This window comes from Glycine soja, chromosome 16 (genome assembly GCF_004193775.1).
Source record: "Glycine soja cultivar W05 chromosome 16, ASM419377v2, whole genome shotgun sequence".
Taxonomy (NCBI): domain Eukaryota; kingdom Viridiplantae; phylum Streptophyta; class Magnoliopsida; order Fabales; family Fabaceae; genus Glycine; species Glycine soja.
In genome coordinates, this window is record NC_041017.1 from 36,276,110 (window position 1) to 36,292,281 (window position 16,172).

General features: G+C 36.8%; 2 protein-coding genes across 11 annotated transcripts; both read right to left on the bottom strand.

Moving 5' to 3' along the window:
* Positions 1-3,664: 3,664 nt before the first annotated feature.
* LOC114390745 (protein ROOT PRIMORDIUM DEFECTIVE 1-like) lies at positions 3,665-6,985 on the bottom strand. 5 transcript variants are annotated; one of them, XM_028351621.1, is made up of 3 exons: positions 5,150-6,985; positions 4,834-5,030; positions 3,665-4,662 (listed from the first exon to the last, which is right to left on the bottom strand). In XM_028351621.1, exon 1 carries the CDS (start codon positions 6,789-6,791, stop codon positions 5,403-5,405), a length of 1,389 nt encoding a protein of 462 aa, XP_028207422.1. In that variant the 5' UTR covers positions 6,792-6,985; the 3' UTR covers positions 3,665-4,662; positions 4,834-5,030; positions 5,150-5,402. The 5 variants fall into 5 exon arrangements, with proteins under 5 accessions (XP_028207422.1, XP_028207420.1, XP_028207421.1 ...); XM_028351619.1 differs by having other exon boundaries at positions 3,665-4,288; positions 4,471-4,662; positions 4,834-6,985; XM_028351620.1 differs by having other exon boundaries at positions 3,665-4,288; positions 4,834-6,985.
* A 1,640-nt stretch (positions 6,986-8,625) lies between these two features.
* On the bottom strand, positions 8,626-15,477 carry LOC114389465 (homeobox-leucine zipper protein ANTHOCYANINLESS 2-like). 6 transcript variants are annotated; one of them, XM_028350153.1, is made up of 10 exons: positions 15,194-15,477; positions 14,936-15,040; positions 13,651-13,874; positions 13,433-13,550; positions 11,839-12,537; positions 11,459-11,560; positions 11,178-11,390; positions 10,060-10,234; positions 9,620-9,972; positions 8,644-9,357 (listed from the first exon to the last, which is right to left on the bottom strand). In XM_028350153.1, exons 3-10 carry the CDS (start codon positions 13,863-13,865, stop codon positions 9,004-9,006), a joined length of 2,229 nt encoding a protein of 742 aa, XP_028205954.1. In that variant the 5' UTR covers positions 13,866-13,874; positions 14,936-15,040; positions 15,194-15,477; the 3' UTR covers positions 8,644-9,003. The 6 variants fall into 6 exon arrangements, with proteins under 6 accessions (XP_028205953.1, XP_028205952.1, XP_028205954.1 ...); XM_028350152.1 differs by lacking the exons at positions 14,936-15,040; positions 15,194-15,477 and adding an exon at positions 14,814-14,879 and having other exon boundaries at positions 8,626-9,357; XM_028350151.1 differs by lacking the exons at positions 14,936-15,040; positions 15,194-15,477 and adding an exon at positions 14,021-14,192 and having other exon boundaries at positions 8,626-9,357.
* Between the last annotated feature and the right edge of the window lie 695 nt (positions 15,478-16,172).

The following is a 16,172-nucleotide window of genomic DNA, read 5'->3' on the forward strand; positions in this document are numbered from 1 at the left end:
CTCGTTAGATTTGATGGCTACGTCCACTAGTTGTTACCAAAATCTCCAACAAAATATCTGACTTTATAATACGTTTAATATCGAATGGTTGCTCCCATGTTTCTCATTCAACAAGCTATATAATTTTGTTTCAGCTTCATACATAATATTAACAAGCATGCAAGTCCAAAATTTTGTTATAAAATGCATTGATTATTTCACTTGTCAAATGATAATGGTGCTTTTATGCCTTGCGTAACGCAATACTAAAGCGTGTCCACTGGTTTTGAGTTTCTTACATTATTAAATAACATGCAAATTGATGGATGACGTGCTATGGTTTGTGTACAGTGTGCTACATTTCTTTATTTGGATTTTATTATAATGTCCTAATAAACCATGAAGGATAACAAATCATTTGTGTCTAATCAACAGCTTGTCAATAAAGTCAACCAGAAACAGGAAAATGGAAAGAAACAGTGGCTTTTGGGAAGTTTTAGAGCCAAACAATCACATGAAATGGTTGGTTTCTGGGTTGAAAGTAAAGAAAATGTTACATAGAGTAACAGCAAATAGTATCATTTGATTGAACTGGCCACAAAAAGTTCCATATAAAACTTGATCTGATCAATAGTCTGGGGCTACACCATATCAATTGTCGAATGAATACATGCAGTGCTTAAAGGCATAGCTAAAAGCAATAGCTTTGTTAATTGTTATCTCTTTTAATGTATTCTATGATTTTGGTTATTTATATCGATTGACACTGTGTTCATGTCTTTTAATGCTCAAACAACTTATGATCAATTGCACAAAGTTCAATGTTTAAATGAGTTTCTCTCAAGAGAGAATAGAGAAATTATTGTATGGTCAGAAAGTTTATGCAGTAGATGACTCTCTCTCAGGAAAAATTATTGTATGGTCAAAACACGTAGTTTCAATCAATCTTCAAATACATGTAACACATTTTTTAAATTATTACTCTGTATTACATAGATTGTACGAGATTATATAGTTATAGAACTAGATAATATAATAATTTCTCATCTCAAGGAGCACACATAGAGATGCTACATTGCTACTTTTAATTTGGCATCGACCTCATCCCTCAAATGAAAGGTGATCAATAAACAAAAATTCAGTCAATTCACAAAACAAATCACACATGGTAGGTGGGAATTAAGATGACAAGTGAATAGTGTATTTAAGTATCACTCACTTCATACTAAATATCTCAGCACCCAAAAAATAATGTTTCTGCCACGATGATATACAACGGTGCAACTTGTTCTAGATAATAATAATATGGCCCGCACGAGACGAAGACGCTAGATTTTGACAGAAGGCAATGGTAGTTCCTTACAATCTCACTTAATCCTTCAGAATTGACAAGTGTATTTTTTCCATTAAAAAAACAATGTAAAAAGGGATGCCCCCTACACCAACACTCACCATATAGATCCGTCACTAATTTTATTCATTTATTTATAACCCAAGACAGCTTTCTTCAGCTATAGTAGTGTTAGTATGAAAAACTAAAAATCATCCTTCCAGACCTCGAGTAACTAAAATTAACCAATTGTTTGTATTTAGCCATTTAATTACATATAGTTAACCCTTTGTTGAGGTAGTAGGAAGTAAATAACTTACTATTTTATCAATTTTACTTAACTAATAGTATAATTAGTACAGCTAAGCCTTCAATGGTTCAAGACTCGTTGGATTTACTTCTAGTTGGAGATGATGGGGGTGAAGGTGGCTCGAGATAACATAAAAATGGGGGTACCTATCTACAATAGTTCAAGTCATATTGAATGAGAAAGCAAAGTAACAACAGTAGGAAAAGGGATCTACTTGTAGTTCTTGACTTATTGGAATGCTATATTTGATAGGACTTGGAGGCATTCAAACGTAACCACGAGATAAACCTGAAACATGGATTCCCTCAAGTACTTAACCATTGCTGGAACGGCTAATGTGAGGGTACGTACGTTGTAACAAGATGTCGGAAATTCTTTGATTTGAGTGCATGAAGCATTGCCATGCAAGACATTTGGGAGTTGCCTTTTATCATAATTCCATAATTGCTCTTTTGACGAGAAACAAAATCAAATCGTAATTTTGTTGTCAATATAGGGATAAAAAAAATACAACAAAAGTACCATTATGTTATATAATTATGTTTTTGTTATGTAATTTTTTATTTTCATGTAAATAATAGAATCACGATTTTGTTATATATTTTTTTATCCCCAAATAATATAACAAAAACCATACTTCTGTTATATTAAAAAGGTGTGTAAAAAAAATATATAATGTAAATATGATTTTGGTGTGTATTTTTTACAATTTTTTAAAATTAATTTTAAATGAAAGCTACCTTTTTAAAAAACAATCAAATTAATTGTGATATAATTTATCATTTTTAATATTAATTTATATATTTTTTAATTAAAATTGAATTAATTAGATAGAAGTTACCATTTATAAACTTAACCAAACTAATTATTATATGAGTTACCTTTATTAATATTAATCAAATTAATTTATGAATCAAATTTGTATTATATGAATTAGCTTTATTACTTTTAAGAAAATAGTGAAAGAGAAAGGGAAATGGTGGAGTATAATGATGGAGGAGTGAAAGGACAATGATCTCCTTTTGAAAAGACTAAAATATCCTAAGACCTCCCTACATGATGCCACCTCCTTCACCCGCGATGATAATGACCTCGTCCTTCACATCATGCCACCTCCTTCTTCACCTTTCCGTGATGACAACGACCTCGTCCTCCACATCATGTCACTTCTTTCACCCTCTTGTGATATCAGTGATCTCGTCCTATATTGCAACAACCCTTGCATCCTCTCGCAACCACAATGACCTCTTCCTCCCCCACAACAACACTTGCACTTCCCTCATGATGCCTCGTCACCACCTTTCCCCTCCTTCCTTTGCACATTGCCATCTATGGGTTTTGGGTTTGTAGGGATGGGCTTCTGGTGTGGGAAAGGACATTTGATGTGAAACAACAATGTCGATTACTTTTGGCTTATGGAAAGGCCACTCCAAAACCCAGTATAAGTTTTAGAATAACCATTCTGATTAATTAGAAAAACTATTCCATAATATCCATTTCGGATAGTGCTATATATGTTTTAAAATAATTATTTCAAAAGATAATTTTTATTGAGGATTTATTCCTATTTTGGAAGGTAATTTTTACTTTTCAAAAATATTATTCCAAAATAGTTTTGGAGTTCCTAATGAAAGGCTATTTTGTCCATACAAATAAAATGAGAAATGCAGGACACGAGTTGGGAGGTTTAGGATTCAAATGCCCTCAAATGCTCATTCGGCCATTGTCTTGGGCCTATCTCGCCTTCATTATTAGAGTGTTCATATGCAATTTCCGGAACAAAAATACGAAAGTAAAAAGCAAACCATTAGTCAAACTAGTTTCGTGTTAGTGAACTAGTTGGGACCAGATTCTAAATGACTGAATATAAACTGGTTCTGGTTCAGAACCAGATCTGAACTGGTTTTGAAGTTCAAACCTGTTCTGAACTGGTTTTAAATCATCTAAAACCTGTTCTGAATTGGTTTAAACTGCTAAATCAATCCCAAACCAGTTTCGTTCGCATAATAATATGAAATTGATTCATTGTCAGGCAAACAACAACCTTATTTCTCAAAAGCATTACTCTGAATAATCCTCAGAAACACCTGTTCAAATTTTTACATTTCATTTGTTTCGAAACTGGAAGGCATGTTTGTATTACAAATTATAAGCTGCGAATAATTTGAAGATACATAAACATAATTACAATCCAAAACACAGTACACTTTTGTTTATGGTCAACATCAGGACTGGTGACTCGTGGTATGAATGGGGATAGACAGGACCCATAACAGAAGTAATGATTGCAAGCAGAACGGAGCAAACCACCACAGTGGATGATGCACGATGACTAGGGTTCTGGCGCCCCATGATAACTGTGTTATGTGTAAAGATGGATGATAACCCAATAAACAAAGGAAAGCATACAAAAGTGCAGACTACTCCGTGAAAATTTATTATGAGAAGTATACTCAGCCACGTCCATCATCTTCGGATGCCTTGGATGTAAAAGCATAGTCGGTGTAAATTCCAACAAGCATTGAGTAAGCTTCGGAACATGGCAAAGAATACAAAAAATGTGCTGAAACACCACCAAACCATCCAAAATTATTCAATTCTATCCATCACCATCATACCAAACACCTTTCCCAACAGAGGCATTCACAAACTTATTCCCTGAAAGTATCCTGGCAAAGAATAAAGGATTCATTTGCAGCCAATCTTGTAATAGATGTTTGATACAAACTAGGTGTTGTAATTCTTATGAACAGAAGATCAACAGAGAGATGAATAGATTTGAGGGCTAGGTTTCAATTCTAGCTCATTTGTGATGATAAAACAAATGGTTTTATGTAATGTAAGTATGTACCTTATTTTCGCATATAAACTGGTATATGTACATGGTTCAGGTCAAAGAATTTGTTATATAAAAAATGGTTTAGGTTATTGAAACTGTTTAAAGAATTTGGTTAGTTATGATATTGTTGGTTTGAATTCCTAGCTCACATGGCAGGAAACTGAAGGATTTTGTTTGCGAGACTAAATTAACCAAGAGAAAATCCTGCAAAACAAATATAGTACAGACCATTCGTCAAGTACATCACAGCAATTGAATGACAGCTTCTTAAAGAAACCTCTGTCCTGTAGTAGTAAATTAGTATCAAAATTCAGAAAGTATTGCAATTTAATGTAAGTAACTGATATTTATGAAAATGCAGATGAGTTGCCTTACATGTCTCTACTCTATGAACATCCATTCAAGTGAGGCCCTTGATTTTCCAACAAGATGCTTCAAGGTTAAAGCTGTTCTTTATTTGCCAGTGTTTCCTTCTATAAAAAAAAGTTCTGTATGTACAGGCAAAATGCTGGTGACAAATGAGTTGATGATCCCATGGATACCTTCCTCCACCTTAAGGCAGTGATTCCTCTCTGTAAATGAAACAAACCCAATTATCTATTCTAGGTTGAAGATCTTCGTTCGCATCAGAGGTCATCATCAATAAAATCCCCCAAGAAAGACAAATTCACATAGGTTCAGTAGCTCCCACCTCCATGAAAGTTGACTGGACATCTTTTCATGATTAACCTGGTAGGTCAGGTCCGACCAAATGGTCCAAATCATTACAGATCAAACCAGTTAGAATGGTGAGATGCAGTGAAAACAGGAATCTTAACTTCATATCTACTGGTTCAAAACTTCAGAAGTAGAACACGAAATTTCAGAATTCAGAACTATATCAAGAGACTTCTCGATTGCAAAACTGAAGAAATGTAGCTCAAATAGATTCCCCAAATACTCAGCTAAGATTTCCTCTGCAACGACACATTATCCACACAATCATCATCCTCATCTCCCAAATCAACATCGGAGCCTATATCTGATGTCAAATCATCCTCTGCATCCTTATCCCGCCCCGAATCATCTTTGCCCTTAAAGTCTTCACAAGCATCCTCCACATATGCTCTAGTTACCTGCCCCATTTCATCCTCTAACCTGCTTCTCCTATACCCAACCAACTCCCCATCAACCTTAGCCTTCCGAGGGCTCAACAGGACAAGCTCGGCCAGCTTCCTCCGCGCCAAATACAACTCATTCGGCTCGATCAGCTCGCCCTTCCTATATGCCTCCCTAAGGAAAACAGTGTGAAGCTTTCCCTGATTCCCCCTTGTGGAGACATAAAAAATCCCCTGGTGCTGCAGCAAAAAATCCTTCAACTTCTTGGGCAGGTTCATGGCCATCCGGAAATGCGCAATCCTCTCCAGCGTAATCTTCTTCTCCACAGTCAAGGACAACAACTCGTGAATGGTGGCAACAGCCCTCTTCTCCATCCTCTTCTGGGCCTCAATGGACCTCAAATCATACCCGGAAACATCCTCATAAGGGGACCAATAAGGAAGCCTCTGCCACTTCCACATTGCAATCCTAAAATACTTACCAATCTTAAAACCAGGTGGAAAATCAATCACAAAAGAAAACCTAATATCCTCAGCATCACTTCCTCTCTCTCTATAAACCCTTTCCCTAGCTTCCTCAATTGCACAAGTTCCTAACCCAGGGTCTCTCTCCACAACCTCAATGTACTTGTTCCTAGTTTCCTTAGCATCAATCAAACGGAAAAACTGAGGGTACCTCAGCACCACCGAGTTTTCAAAGTCGTCCGGGAGCCCATACGCGGCGCGTGCGATGCGCACGTGCTCGAGGCGGAGGCGGCCATGGTTCGACATCATGAGGAGCTTCCGGAGGCGCGTGACAGCGCGTGGGAGCTCCGCGGCTAGTGCACGACGCTCCTGCTCGATCTGGAGGATGGCCTTGCGGGTGAGGCGGCAGAAAAGGATGCGCTGCACAGGGTGCTCGAAGATTTCGAACACGTGCGGGAACTTGAGGACGAACGCGCCGGACTCGTGGCGCGTGAAGCCGAAGCGCCGCGCGAGCGTCTCAAGGCGCGAGATTGGGAGCGATTGGGAAGGTTCCGAGAGGATGAGGTTCTGGAATTTTAGGACCTTGCGCGTTTTCTTCTCGACTTCCATGTAGTTGTCATAGCCATGGTCGCGAACCCTAAGTTGCTTTTTGGGGATTGCGGTGGATTGCGAGAATTCTCTGACGGAGTTGAAATTAGGGTTGTGGATTAGTAGAAAGTGCTCGACATTGAGCTTGAAGAGATTGGAGGTTCGAGAGGCTAAGACTCGCATTTTGGGGATTTAGGGTTTCTGCGTTGAGTTTTTGGCTATGGACGATGAATGGTGAAGCAGTGAAGTGAGAGCTGGAAGGGACGGGTTGGGGAAATAATAATAAGGTAGAGGGGTTATAATGAAATTATGATAATTTTTTTGTTTGGGGATTTGTTTTTTGAGTAGATGGGCTTAAGTTAGAAGGACTTTTTTCTGGGTGATGCTAGGTGCATCAGTATTATTATTTGTGCATCAACAATTTTTTTTTAATTTCCTAAATGCTCCTGGGGTCTTCTTCCTTTTAAAGTTGGTTGCAGTGTTACTTTTTCTCTTACGCCTCCATTGTTTTTTCTTCGCTTTCTCCCTCTGTTGTTGGTTCGTGTTGGTTTTTCATTGTTGAGAGAGTTGCTGCTTGGGTCGAGGTGAAAGTGTTATGGATCGGTGGTGATTGTTGCTTTCGTCGTCGTCAACATTTAAGGTACATCATTTTGTTGCATTTTACTAGGTGTGCGTGAGTTGTTCCGTATGTGTAAGTTATAAGTACGGATCAAGATGATTCGTAAGATCTATATGAATCAACTTGATCCGTAAGTTAAAATTACACATACGGATCAAGTTGATCCATATGACTCATATGTATCAACTATGACTCATACAGATCAACTTGAGTGAATGACATTTTTGTCTATTCACTTAAAATGTTGGGTGCATCTAGCATCACCCCTTTTTTCTCCATGGAAGCCCAAATCATGGAAATTACTTCTTGGGGAAATACCTAAAATGCACCCCTCTAAATTTATAGAAGTTAAAAAGCAACGGGTGTTAGTAGTAACTTTGAAAAAACTAACCAACAAAGAAGTAACAATTTACTATCAGAATTCTTTGATGAGAAACAAGACGAAATAAATAAGAATAAAAATCAATCCAACACCTTGCACATGTATATTAATATTGTACGAAAATACTTTAGAAGTTGTTCAATCACTATAGAAGTCAAATCTTTGAAATTGCCTTAGTGCAAAAGAATCATACATCAAAATTCAACAATAATTTGATTATTCCCTTTCTCCTTCTCTTAATATCTTATTAAGAAATAATGTAATAATATGCCGTACATTACATTTTTTAATGTGGTCATTTTGTTTATATTATCAAAATATAATTAACTTTTTCTAGGCAAAGATGTTCTTTGCTTACGTGCATCTATCATGAATCCGGGCGTCAATGTTGCGTCTGTGCGCGCCTCCATATCCGCATTTGCATTTCTCTAAGTCCATACATGCAAACAAATAAATGAAGCAAATATAATTTTGACATGAAAAAAATATTTTAAAATATCATCAAATTATTTTTAGAAGTTTCAAATATTTTAAAAAAATTCTTTAGTTTATTTTTACTTCAAAATTGTTGATCATTCCAAAAACTTACGCATACGGCACACGAATCACGCTATTTGTTACAACTTCTACTAAGAACATTGCGAAAAGCAAAGAAAAAAGGTCCAAAAGGTTGAAACAGTTACACAGAAAACGTGATTCAGTGGAAATTCTTGCCAACACACGAAAATTAATGCAACCAACAATTAACAAAAGGTTATTGCTGAATCTTATAAAACGGTTGGACATGACAAGTTTTCGTGCACATTAAAGTTTCGTAAAAACGACATTGTTCTTAACAAAAATCTAATAAATTAATCCAAATAATTGTGTTTTCATAAACTATAAATCTAACGTGATTACTTAATTCCACCATCTCAAAAAAGTTACCAACTGAAAAAACACAAAGATGAATAGGAATAAGAATTTGGTTCCACAAGAACCGCACAAAGAGACAAAGCAATAATCAAACAGTAGAATTAGAAACCCGGAAAACATGAACTAAAATATGAAAATGCATTCAAGAAATGAAGATTAACAACTAATAGCAAAGTTGAGCAGTTTCACTTTACTATTAAGTAAAGGGTGTAAGAATAACACACAGCATATCCTTTTGGACAAAGTAAAAGCTAAGACTTGTAACAGGTAACGAGTCAATACCCGAACCACCACAAAGCATTCACGGTTGGTTCGTTCTTGACTCAAACCCTTTTCTGCCTCAGCCTCAGCCTCTACTCTTGAATACTCTATACACCCAAAATATAAAACACTCTATTATGTTTTCTTTCAAAAGAAAAAAGAAAAAAAAAAGTCTTTTTGTTTGTGATCATATTTAAGTCTAAAATTAAAGAAATGGATCATGCAACTCCAAGTGCATCTTTGACCTTCTGAATGGTAAATGAGATCAGGTTATTGACAGCATCAACTGACTCCATTGTGAACTTGGCTGATTGGTGGTTGCCATTTGGCAACATTTGTAACCCAACTGTAAGCAAGCAGCTGCCACCACCGTCACTGCCATCACCGTTGTTTGAAGTGCCATCTGGCAGAATAGCAAAGCCTGATGGACGGAGAGGGACAAATGATGAATCTCCACAGCTCATCACCATCTGCAAGGCTTGCATGTTGATCGGGGAATACACTACCATCGAGCCAGAGGCATCACTCCATGACTCTTGCAGATATAGCACATTGCACTCGCTATTAGCAGACTGCAAATATGACAAAAGGAAGAGAATGTTAAATGCAAGGTGATGTTTGGATAAATTTTTCAATAAGCATTTACAGGAGAAAAAATAAGTCATAAAATAGACATAGGAAAAGCTTTACCCTCTTATAAACACAGCAAATAATTAGTTTGGCTTGGATTAGTTAAAGTCTAATGTGATTTTTTCTTATTGAAAGGTCACAAAAAACCAAAACCAAAACCAAAAACAAAAACATGCAAAGGATGTGATAGGAAAGAGCACTTACATGAAGGATGGAAACACAATTTCCACGGTCTTGTCCTTTAGCAATATGGAGCATCTCCTTCATTGGTCCATCTTTGGACAGCAGGTCCCACTCACCTCTCAAATTTTCATCACGCAGAAAATCAAACACCCTTTTCCGTGACACCGGCATCCAAACAGAAGTTGAAGCACTCAGCACAATGCCAGGAGCCTCAGTTGGGTCATCGATTTTCCGGGCCATGATTCTCATGTCATCAGCCAGATTACCAATGTGCAGTATGTCCCACTTGCAAGCAGATGAAGCACAGATCCCTGAGCAGAAGCACTCGGTCATGCGTTGTGCGAGCTTCATCATGTTTGTCCTACCCGCTTGGGCTGGTAAGAACAGCATTCATCAAAATGAAAACTTTGCCATATTCATCAAAGTAAAAAAGTGTTTAAGGCAGTGACAATGTGACATACCTGTGGGGTCCTCAGATGGGCCTTGAGGAGACCTGAGGATTGCCAAGCAGTCACACTGCCTTAGGAGGGTGGCAATCCATCTCTGAGCACCAAAACCAATGCCAGAACTAACCAATGGGCGATAAAGTTGGTGGATGACACTCTCATCATATTGGGAATGTTCAACCCAAGTAATCTACAACAGTGTAATTTACCTTCAGTCAATCTGGTGATTATTACAAATTCAAAGCAATATATGAAAGAAATTTTAAGATATGCAAAGCCTAGTTACTTCAACAAAGTAGTTCCAGTATTATTTTCATCAAAAAGAGGACAACACTGATCTCTTAATCACTGTAGATGACTTGACAAGAATAAACTTCAAATGCAAAATCTAAATAGAAAAAGGGAGGGATTCCATCAAAAACCTTAATTGAGAAAAGGTAGAAAACATTGCAAGATTTAAACACAAATGGAATTAGGGAGGTTTGTTGCATATAATAACCATAGCCCACACTCAATATTTGTAAAACCCTAGGTCAATATTAAATTAACATCCCAACTTAGAAGTCCCTTGAAAGGATTAAAAAATGGAACAAATCAAAAGGTTATGCACACGTGAATCACAACGGACTTAAGGATTGGTCATATTAAAGGGCATGAATTACCACATTAACTGGCAGTGGTACCATATATACTATAATTGGACTGGATTCACATCATCACTATCATACAGAGCAAAATTATACTATTTATAAAAGGGTGCAGAAATAAAAAGATTTAACTTTTCCAAAAAGTAGACTCCGCACTTCAGAGTGTAAAGTGAAGAGTGATAGTCTTTGAGAAATCAATAGTAGAGATTTTGGTTAAACATATGCGCATGCACAAAAAATTGAAATTATGACATTGTTACAAATGACACCATGAATACTTCATAATATAGTGCAGGCATGATGGAACCAAGCACAAGCTCTTGCTAAACTTAAATGTCAGCCATAACAAACCAATCCATTCATACTAAAAGTAATAAAGAAATCCAAAAATATATTTTTAAATATTGAAACTCCAGCAAGCATGCGATGATGCAATTGCAATACAAAAGAAAATAAGTGTCTAAAATATCTTATTATAGCACTTACATTGGAAAAACCATTGGGCATGTCCTGAATAACACAGCCCGAGGGAAGCCTCCTGCAGCTCATTAATGGATGTGAATTGGTAACATTACGACCAATGTCAACTGAAACATCAACCACAGCCCATAAACCTTCAGCGTGCTGCTTGCAAAACCTGAGGAAACTCACTTGACGAGCAGGGACTAGTGGAGAAAGCAATTGAACCTCAGCAAGCATCTGAAAAGCATTCCATAATTAGTTGTAGCCAAATATAGCAAAACCATACACACATCAGAGAAACATACCACTTGCAACGCTCCACTTCTGGTTCCACCCGTGCCACTAGATAGTACTTCCACAGTGGCAGCACTAGCAATCATAGATGAAAACATCTCCGACCATTGATCCTGTTGGCATAAATGATAAATTAAAAAAAATAAATTCAACTGAGACAAATTTAAGATCAAATAAACATCATAGTCAATCACAAGTTATTAACATATCAAACTGTTCTACGATAAAATTCTTCGAATTATATGCCATATTTTATGAACTAGAAGATAAATATGGCATACAATACAGTGAAGCTTCTTTTGAATTTATTCTTGCTTTGTAAATGACTGCTCTAAATCTCCAATAAAATCAACTAAAACTTCAACTAAGAATAAGAAATTAGGTATCATACCGCATCCATCAATATTTCAACAAGGCCCAAACTGCTGGCTGATACTACTCCAGTTCCTCTTGTAGCTTCAGTCACATAACCAGCAGCAGGTTTTGATCCAATATAAGGAGAAAACAGTCTTGCATACTCATCATGGTTCAGTACTTCATTCCTGCCATCAGAGCTTTTAATCCAAAGAGAGGTATCTGGCTGAGCCATCTTAATTAATTCATTCATAGCACTCAGTGCAAGGTCTAAAAGCATGGATCTCTCAAGCTGGATTTCGTTTCCCATCATTCCCATTGGTGATCTAGCACCCATAGTAGACATCGCAGGAGAGGAGCCCAAAGCTCCATCTCCCACATCAAATCCCATTGGCAAGGGCATGCCAAAATTGCTTGAACCACCAAGTCCGTTTCTTCCAATAGCAAGTTCTAGACCAGAATTTGAGGGTGGCAGAGCCATGGGACTGGCCAGTGGTGAGAGGGGCCGGCCCAGGAACTTGTTTGCCAATGCACATATTCGGTTCAATTCATCCTTCAGTCGGGCATTTTCCATTCTAGTTTGGTGCTCCTCCAATGAAATTTGACCAGGAATAGCTGGGCCACCACAGTTGTTACATATCGGATTTGCCAAAGCATCCTTCATTACACTGTTCTCAGCTCGGAGCTTGTCATTTTCCTGCCTAAGAATCATGTTCTCATGGCGTTCCAGTTGTGTCTGATTCAAGAAAAGCAATTCATTTAGTAAAACATCCTCAATGGCATCAGCAAAATGTATAAATGAGAACAAATACCAATGTATGCCAACTGGAACCAAATTACATCTCCCTACCCCCACCCCCGATTTTCAATTGCGGTTCAGTTTTGTAGCAACCCTTGATATTGTGGGAAGCCGGGAACTTGCGGACAAATGCAGTTGATGCAGTCACAATTGTGATCGCAATACAATGCCACCCAAAAAACTTGACATTGTGGCCAACCAAAAGAAGTAACGCTAATGTTACTTTTTAACCACTTATCCTTTAATTAAAGGGACAAGTAACGAAGCCAAGTGATTGTCTTAAAACTTCAACCATCCCCCCATTCGCCCCAAAATTAGGTAATAACGCTTCGGCCGAAAGAAATAACAATAACGTTACTTTTAACCACTTATCCTTTAATTAAAGGGAAAAATAACGGAGCCAAGTGATTTTTATAAAACGTCAACCATCCCCCCAAATTAGGCAATAACGCTTCAGCCGAAAGAAATAATGATAATGTTACTTTTTAACCACTTATATTTAATTAAAGGGACAAATAATGGAATCAAGTGATTTTAGTAAAACTTCATCCTCCCATCCCCCGCCCCCAAATTAGGTAACAACGCTTCCGCCAAACAAATAGCAACCGATAACGATAATGTTAATTTTTAACAACTTATTCTTTAATTAAAGAGACAAGTAACAAGTATCATAGCCAACTGATTTTAATTAGTTCCAACTTACCTTCATTTGGCTTCCGCCAAACAAATAGCAACCGATAACGATAATGTTAATTTTTAACAACTTATTCTTTAATTAAAGATACAAGTAACAAGTATCATAGCCAACTGATTTTAATTAGTTCCAACTTACCTTCATTTGGGTTCGTCGATTCTGAAACCAGAACTTGACTTGCTTGTTCTCCAAGCCAAGCTTCTTGCTAAGATCTGTTCTTTGCTTCTCGTCGGGATGAGGACACTCCTTGAAAAACCTAAAACAAAAACAGCAAAAAAAAATCAACCTTAACAAACAAATCAATACAGATAATCACAGTTTGTAAAAAAAGATTTCAGAATTTTATAGAGCCATACGCTTCAAGCTCCTGAATTTGTTGAGGGGTGTGCCTATGGTATTTCTTCTTCTTTTTATGTGGCTGATCATCCCCAGCATCTTGATCATCACCAGATCCGCCATCAAAATTATCACTTCCGGACCGGCTTTCATATTCGTCATCCCTCATCCTCCCTAGCAAATTACTAGTATCAAAACTTTCTCCCATTAGACCCATCTCGCTATGGCCTTCCATTCTCCTTTGCTGCAGAAAATAGTCCCATTAGCAACAATAACAACAAGAAGGATGAGTAATAAGATGCACAAATCCAATTCATAATCAATACAAAAGCAAACAACAAAACATGATACATAAAGGGAGTTCTAAATCAAAGGGGAGATGAAGCATACAACAGATAAATTCAAGGTAGAGGGATTTTGCTTTGAAATATTAAAGGGTGAAGAAAAAAGAGGTGGCTCCACAGTGAAAAAACTAGCCATGAAGCAATTCGATGGAGAACTATGCTCTACAACCCTATAAAAAGTTATGGGTCATTTTCTCTCCCAAACTCCCAAAGTTTTTATATACCGAATATGCAAGTCCTCTCTCTATTCTCTATTTCCTTCTCCGACCCTTTTGTTCTCCAGGCTCTATTCTGAAATTGTCACTATCACTTTTTCAGGATTCTTCGCTCAACTTTTTGAACTTAAACCAAAATTGAGTCAAATGTTCACAACATTGATTTCTTTGGAAAAAAGATACACACATCCACACAACCAAAAACTAAATAAATAAATAAAAGTATCTCCTTGTCAACGCTCCATGCATGACTTTTAACTCATTCCTCTCAATAGAATTAAGCCATTGACAGATGCAAATGTCAGAAAGAACAAGATAAGAAAAAACCCTTTTGTTTTCTGACCCGGTGTTCACATCTGTTTCTCCAATTTGCACAACCCTCCAAATCAGAAAAATAAAAGTAATAAATAAGAGTAAATGCCCTTAAATTATATATTTTTTTTCATCCTGTGTTTCACACCTGGCCTGACTAATTATTTGTCAGCACTCAAAAAAAATTTCATAACCCAAGAGGGTCTATTGTGCCAAAGTCTTTGCACAAGAAACAAACACAGCAATATAGAGCAAGGACTTTTTTATGAAAAAAGACAAAAACAAAAGCAAGATTCACACACTGAACCTTACTTTTGAAATGCATGGTACCAAATCAAAAAGACCCAGTTGACTCATCCCCATCCTTCACAGATACAAGTTCAAAAGAACCAAACTTTATAGAAACGAAGCCAGGTACGAAGACAAGGTGATACCTTTTAGTTTAGCAGTCCCAAAGCAAAATGCCAGAAAAAAATTCTTTTTCTTTTGTCTTAATTTTTCAGATCCTTGGAAACACTCTCTCTCAAACACACTGGGATCTGTGGAAGGAAGAGAAAAGGACAGAGAAAAAATATTTTGTGATATGTTATTACAATAACACGATATATTTATACTAATATAATATAAACAAATCAAGAAGAAAATAATATTTTATTTTATTTAACGCTAAAAGAATAGCAGAGCTGACTTACAATGACTCAAGGCAATCAGAAAGTCAATGACTTTTTCAACTCTTTAAATTGAATAATTGTTTTTTCCTAAATTAAAAAAAAATAGAAACTTTGAATGAAAATTCAAGACCCAATTCCCATGTTTGAATCCAATGTTCTATTTTATGACTATATCAATGTCTGTGTCTTTGGTTGCTCCTCTTCTCTTCTCTCTTCGGTCTTCACTCTTCACTCAATTGCATGCACAGTTTCTCTCTCTAAATCTTCTGAAATGTGATTATAGTTACTTTCCCTATTCTTTCTCTCTCTACATATTCTCTTGTTTTACTTCGGACATTTGGCAATATATAGGACCTAAAAGAGAGAGTGAAAGGCGTGTGGGGCCCACTGACAAAACAAAACAGCGGTTCGTGATGTTCGCTCTCACCCCAGCGCGTGAAACACGAGCGCGTGGGATGTCTGTCCTTTGACACTGCCTGGTTTTTAGATTGCTTTATCTTTCTAGGGCAGTAATATGGTGTGCGTAGGTCCACGGTATCACCGTGAGACCGGTTTAAATTATCCAATAAAAGGGTCCCGCGTTCGAGGGCAATATTGATATTTTAGAAAAAAAAAAGTGTGGTTCTGTTTGTAAAGAAGAGGATTTCTGGCGTGATTCTGGGATTGACCAAAATCCGAATATTCAATTATCGGATTTTGCATTTCATTTCCTTTTTCCGTTTCCTTTTTTTTAACGGAAAAAGAAAAAAAAATAATAAAAAATAAAAGTATCCTAGTATGCATGCAAGTGTGAATTTGAATCCTATTTTTTACTACATTTGACGTTGATTTGGATAAGGAAACAAAATCACAAAATCCCCTTTCTCGTGTTTCAACTTTTTTTAAGAAGGTAAGAAAAAGACTTGCTTCAATTGTTCGTGAATACCGACCTCTCGAGTCTCGACTCTTTTGGTTTCTTTTAATTTTTGTATGTGATTTTTTCTTACAATTTTTTAGTTTT